At 43.3% G+C, this 6,838-nt stretch overlaps 1 protein-coding gene across 1 annotated transcript; it reads right to left on the reverse strand.

Annotated features, from left to right (window-relative positions):
- Positions 1-4,379: 4,379 nt before the first annotated feature.
- LOC131509968 (ubiquitin-conjugating enzyme E2 variant 1) lies at positions 4,380-5,002 on the reverse strand. The gene has a single exon (XM_058726368.1). It carries the CDS (start codon positions 4,987-4,989, stop codon positions 4,546-4,548), a length of 444 nt encoding a protein of 147 aa, XP_058582351.1. The 5' UTR covers positions 4,990-5,002; the 3' UTR covers positions 4,380-4,545.
- Between the last annotated feature and the right edge of the window lie 1,836 nt (positions 5,003-6,838).

Consider the following 6,838-nt stretch of genomic DNA (forward strand, 5'->3'; position numbering starts at 1 on the left):
TTACCAGAAGCATAATGATTTTCTATAGGAGGTCCAATGAAGGTATTGGTCAGCTTTAGAACGGCGTCGGTAGGATGGAGTAAAACTACAGAGACCTGTTTTCTGCGGTCTCCTCCACCAGGGTGACCTCGGGCAAAGTCATGTCTGTAAGTCTCTTTCTGCCATGTGCACGATGGGGATAAGATTGCTACTGCCTGTGATAGTTATGGTTAGGACTAAGAACACGATGTAGACACCGCACCAGGGCAATGTCAGACACCTAAGGCACACTCAGTCAGTGTTCTCGATTCTGTCTCCCAAAGTGTTGACCTCCATGCTACAGATCCCCAAGTGCTTTGGGGATGACCCAGGCAATGCAAAACGGACTGATCACAAGAAGCTAGTGACAAAGTGTCATTTCCAGCTCTTCCCTGGCACAGAGGTTCCACAAAGGGATCGGGGATTTGGGTATGTATGTTCCCTGTTCACGAAGGCAGGGCTGTGGCCACCACCCATCTTCATTCCATTCCAGTCAACTTCTGCTTCTGTTGGATTTTGTGATTTCTTTTGAAGCCTAAGTGTGGGGTTTGTTTCATGCTGCAGATAACGGGGCTGTGTTGGTCTGATCGAAAATACCATGGGTGTGAGAGCCTGGTTGGCACTGGGGGCTTTTTCTTCTTTCTTCTCTTTGTTTTAAAAGAAAAAAAAAAAAACATCACAGGGGCTTTTTAAAAAACTTCCCCAAGGAACCCCATGTGGCAAAGAAACCTGAAAGGGACACCTCCTCCTCTTCTGCATTAAGCCTCCAGGAGGCCACTGATTCCTTCACAGACCTGGCAAAGGTCTCACACACCTCCAATGGCAGCACAGCTCTCCAGAGGCCGCAGGAGTCAAACAAATGAAAGGCCTCTCCCTCTAGGATGTTAGCAGAGGATGTCAGCACCCAAAACATGAGTGGGAGGGAGCCAGGGAAGGAGAGAGAGATGCCGAGGAGGCTGAAAACGAACGAGCCAGTAACAACTGAGGGCAGAAAAGGCCGAACACCTCTAACTGACTCTTTCACAGGGCAGCTCCCGGAGACTTCTTCTCCCCTGAACACTTGAGTAATGGATCACCTGCACCGATAATGCATCCTCCCCTTTACTTCCCAGGGGAAAGAAAAGCACATTAAGTAGATGCCCAGAAGTGCAGCTGCCTAGGAGTCCTGAACAGGAGACAAAAAATAGAATGCCAGTTTGTTTGGTCATTACTAAGCATATTGGAGAAATTGAATCCAGGCGTGTTCAGATTTGGAACAAGAGAACGATCCTGTGAGTCACAGAGTCTAATAGGGTTGACTTTCCTTCCTGTCTAATACAGACGAATTTAACTGTGAGTAAAGATCTTGATGGGAAAGGTCAAAATAAGCATTTCAGGTACGTGCCCTTATTGCCATCCCTCATCCTTCCGAGCTGAACAGGATGAAAGCCTCTGAGCCTAAAATTATAAGACCAATTAGCAGGATGGATGGGAAGACATTAAGAGAGAAATGTTCCCTAGTTCAGTAAAATCTCATTAATTCAAATCCCATTTGATAAGTTGAGCCTCGGCTGGAATGGAATTTACAGTATAGTGCAGCTCTGAGGAACATGGACGCAAGTAAGGACCTGTCTATTAACTTCCCTAAACATCAGTTTTCTCACGGATACAATGGGGATTATAACTCTATCTCTTTAATTAGTAGGTTCATGCAGTAATTAAAAGGAACAGGGACCATTAGTTTCTTAGCACAGTTACTGAAATGTAGCTAGTGTTCAATAAATTGAAGTTATTATTTTTGTTAGTAATCATCATTGGCGTAACTCAAGTCATAGAACTGTAGAAATTCTGAGCTCTATATGTCCTTAGCAATCATCTGGCATAGCACTCTTCCAGAAAATGAAAGGAGCCTAGAGAGGCTCACTGACTTGTCTGAGGTCCCTCAGCCACTTGCTGCTGCTTCACATCTTCCAAGGAAACTTGCATAGGTGCCTCTGCCACCAATGAGTCACACAGAGTTAGCACCTTACAGTCAAAAGGGAGCGGTCCTTAAAAATGACTTTATGCCTTTAGTGTGTCCAAGTCACCTAGAGTTCAATGTAGACATGCTTGTTAAGTAGCCAGTTCATGGTATTTCAGCACTTAAAAGAAAGAAATCTGTTCTAAAATAGAACAGGAAAGACACCCCCCTCCTGAACAAAAGAGAACACACATTTCAGACTTGCTGTTAATGGAACCATCTTTCTTTTGTAAGGTGGTGTGCACTTTTGCTTAGTAAAAATAACTCAATTTTAAAGATAGATAAATAAATAAAATGGAAGCCACTTTTGTAGAAGGTAAAAGGTAGGAAAGAAGAGAAAGGCAACCAGAGAATAAAGAGAAGGACAAGGGGTAGATATCCACAAAAGAAGGCTTTGTAAAGACTTTAGCATTTGAACAGCCACGAGAAACTCCAGTTCCAAGATCCTATAGTTAGGTACCAAGCTGATGGGACTACTGTTTTGGCCTGTCGCATAGGACTCCTGTCTAACACCCATGCTCCACATCCGTGTAAGGTACTTCTATTTAAAAATACAAAATTATTACAGTGACTTGGCCTTTCAACTAAAATGTTTTTTTGCTTGACAGACTTAAAATATCTATCTGCCTTGAGTTTTTGACTCATTGTATTTGATGACCCTGGACAAATCAATGATGTTATTTTTGTGGGGTTTTTTCCCCCCAAATTCAGTTCTTGATGAATGTGTTCAGTGCATATGTACACCACGTGGCAATGGCATGGAGATTTGAATTTAATTCAAAAGCAGGTTAATTTCTGGTTATTTCTACTTTAACCAAAAACAAACAAACAGTTAATCTATCTTCTCTTAATTCCTTCCAAGGGACCGACACCTAACGGCACATCTTTACTATGACTCACGAAAAGCCACATGTGTTGTCTTGAAGAGGAGACTCAGACTATTGCATTTTTTTTTAAATCTATCTTTTAGTATATTCTCCTACTGCCCCCCCCCTCCAAAAACAAGAACAAAACAAACAAAAACAAAAACCAAAAACCAAAAACACAAACCAAAAACCAGCATCACACCAATGCCTTTTTCCTAGGCCTGACACATTGCATATCCAAGCTCCAGGTTCACTGGGGCTTTAGTCTGCATGTTGGCTGCCAGCCTCTGACAAACCATGCCAGCAATCCTCACTTCTATCAGGGCTGCTTGTGGCCCAGATAAAAGGGAAAACAAATGAAGTTAATGATCTGGAAAAACAACACTCTTGTAAGGATCAGCATAGAGATTAGGTATTTCCTCTTCTCAGGAAAAGGAAAAAAGCTCAAAAAAAAAACAAAAAAAAAACAAAACAAACAAACAAAAAAAAAACACACCCAAAAACCAAAAATCAAAGTTCCCCTACCCACACCCAAGCATTCACACCATGGGTAGCACCACAGCTAGCAGCTGTGTGGGTCCCCTCACCTCCCTCCATCCCCAACATCGTAGGACCAGGAGATGCTGTTACAGAGTTAGTGCGCAGCATCTCTTCAAAGACCTAGTAGAATCTCCATGTAGATTGTTCGGACTTGAAGTGTCTCTATCTTAAGAGCTACAAGTGGGTAGGGGAGAAACATCAGGATGTACAGAGTATAGTGTAGCCTTGTTCTGTCAGCCAGCAGTTGTGTGCCTGCTGTCACACAGACATCACAGGCCTGTGGACCTTTCTGTTATCCTTTTTCCATGGATTAAATGGGTAGTTTGAATTCAATAGTGTCTAATAAAGGAGGTATATCCAAAGAGGTGGCCAGCACAGCTGCATTCCCAACCAGTTGGCCCCGAGAGTGAAGTCAATGCGGGCAGAAGTAGTTACAAATCCCAGCCTGGGGTCTTGACAGTCCTTGACTTATAGGTTAATATTCCAGACCAGAGCCGCCCATATGCTGTGACCAGAGTAAACCTCAGTTGTTTTTATTTACCCAGAGTATAAGTTTCCTAGGGCTACTGTAACACACATCACCAACCAGTGGCCTAAAATATTAGAAATGTATTCCTTCACAGTTCTGCAGGCTAGAAGTCTAAAAAAAGATCAAGGTGTCATCAGGTTTATTGGAGGCTCTGAGGTGGAATTTGTTCCACGTGTCTCCCAGATTCCAGTGAATCCTGGCCATCCTTGGCTTGTCGAGGGAACGCTCCCATCTATGTCTTGGTCTTCATATTGTCTTCTGTGTATGTCTTCTTTTCTAAGGGTACCAGTTATTAGATTTAGGGCCTACCCTAATCCAGGATGATCTCATTGTAAGACAAATTAGGTCAGGAGAGATCCTTTTTCTTTTTTTTTTTTTTTTTTTGTTATAGCACAACTTATATATTTTAAATGGACAAAAAAATTAGTATCGTTTACAGTATCTTAAGATAAATTGCCTTTGAATGGGAGCTTCCTTTCCAGTACTTTGAGGTCTACAAGACGTATCTAGAAAATTTACTACTGTGGAAAATGAAGACTGCTTAAATCGAATGGGAGGGGGGGAGGGGGAGGGCCTGTGGTTTTTCTTTTTGATTAATTGCTGTAACACTGTCCTTCGGGCGGCTGAGGGAGTTTCATGTTTTCTTTAGACATCATTAGGCGCCGGAGCTCTTGCAGGACGACTTTGATGCTATATGAATTCTGCCACTTTGCTAGCACTGATATGGCTCTTGGGTCCACCACTCCATTAGAACTATTAACTCCATTCATATTAATTTTTGTTACAAATCTTACAAAGGGGGGTGCTTCTGGGTATTTAGGTCCACATTCTATTTTAAGGCTGTATATTCGGTTTTCATAAATTGTTCTTGGAGGCCCAATTATCATCCCTGTCCATCTTGTAAGTGTCATGTCTTCGTCATCTTCTAGACCCCAGCTAACTGTGCCATCTCCTACTCCTTTCTGGCCTTCTTCCAGTTCTTCCAACAGTCGAAAATTGCGAGGGACTTTTACTCCCGAGCCCGTGGTGGCTGCCATCTTGCGTCGCTGTCGCTCCGAGAGATCCTTTTTCTAAATACAATCACATTCATAAGTTCCAGGTCGACAGATCTCTTGGCGGGGGGGCCATCATTCAACACACTTAGGTCTGGCATCTATCCTGTCTACTGATAATAACACTTCAATTTTGCTTTAGAGAGCCTCAATTTCTCCATTCCCAACCCATGGAACTTGTATGGGCTTACTTGGACTCCAAGAGTGAGTCTGCAGCACAAATCAAACCAATCAATAACCCAGCCCTACTGCTTCCCTGCCTGAATCAGCTGGCAACCCAGCTGTCCAATTACATTTGGTCTTGGATTTTTATTTTTTAATTCATGAGGATAAAATCTTCTTCTCCTGGAGTTATTGGGAGGGTTAGAGGAAAAGCATGCCCAACTCAGGATAAGAACAGAGAGTTCCTGGACCCACCTGTGCCCGAAGACACCCTCAGATTTCATTCACAGTTACAGGATCTACTTAGATCCTCTCTGGCTTTACCTAGTTGTGGGTGGTGTGGAAGGGGGAGTGTGGAGTCCTTTAATTTTCGTGTAATTAAAAAAAAACAGGGGTTCCTGGGTAGCTCAGTTGGTTAAACGTCCAACTCTTGGTTTTGGCTCAGGTCACGATCTCATGGTTTGTGAGTTCAAGCCCCATATCAGGTTCTGCGCTGGCAGCTCAGAGCCTGCTTGGGATTCTCTCCCTCTCTCTCTGCACTTCCCTGCTCACTCTCGTTCTTGCTTTCTCTCTCTCTCTCTCTCAAAATAAATAAACATTTTAAAAAATCAAATGCATTACCATTCATTCCACAGATATTTGGATGCCAGTCATGAGCTGTGCGTGGTACTACTCACTGGGGATAAAGTGGTAATAATCAAAGACCTGGTCACTGCCTTCAGGAAATTATCATGTTATGGGGATTGTTAAGCTGCTGTACTGGGATTTCTGCAATGGGTAGAAGGAAAGATTCAGGAGGATGTAGAGCTCAATCCCATCTTTTCACAGAGACACAGAATATAAGAGAAAGATGTATAAGACAGAATTGTCTGAGGGCCTTTTCATTAGTTTGTTAACTTGCAAAGCAATGCCATGACTCCCAAAGCTAAGGGACAATGGTATGGAAATGAGGATAGACAGGGAAGATGGATGACAGACTGGCTGGCCCTGTACAGCCAGGAAGGAGCCTGCCCTCTCCCCAGGGTATTTTTAGCTTCCTATTCTTAGAGATGATCACAGCATCCTGGTCTGCTCAGTACTTCCAGATGAGGAAAGACCAGGGGTAACAGGAAAACACCAGCTTCTGAAGTCTGGCATGCCACAAAGGAACCGGGTGTCCAAAGAAAAAATCTAGTGACAACCCTTCCACTCGGTGATCTTCCTAGGCAAACAGAACAGTGAGCTGGTTAAAAGTCCGCTGACATAAAATGGGCATGGTTTACAATTGTGTAGCATATTTAAAACAGGATCATCTATTTCAAATGACTAGAAGTCCCTCAATGATAGGAAATCTAAGGGACATTTTTCTATTGTTTAGGCACTCGGTGTTTAAACTTTTTTTGTTTCTATTAGGTAATCCTGTATTTCACACAACCCCACCTGAGACCCTTCCTAAGAGCTAAAAGACCATGCTCTCTCTTTCCCAGCCTCTTTTGTGCTGAGGGTATGGGTACAAGGCTGAGGCTCTGCAGCCAGGCACATGGACACCAAATGTTGAGCTGTACATCAGTGATGTGAGGAATGGGGGCTTTTCTACTGCGGGTGGCAGAGGTTATGGTTGGTTATTGTGTTTATGAGAGCACTATGCATGGTTGCCTTTTTCAACAGCAGTACAAACGGAGGCATCTCATGC

Source organism: Neofelis nebulosa, chromosome 1 (assembly GCF_028018385.1).
Source record: "Neofelis nebulosa isolate mNeoNeb1 chromosome 1, mNeoNeb1.pri, whole genome shotgun sequence".
Taxonomy (NCBI): Eukaryota; Metazoa; Chordata; class Mammalia; order Carnivora; family Felidae; genus Neofelis; species Neofelis nebulosa.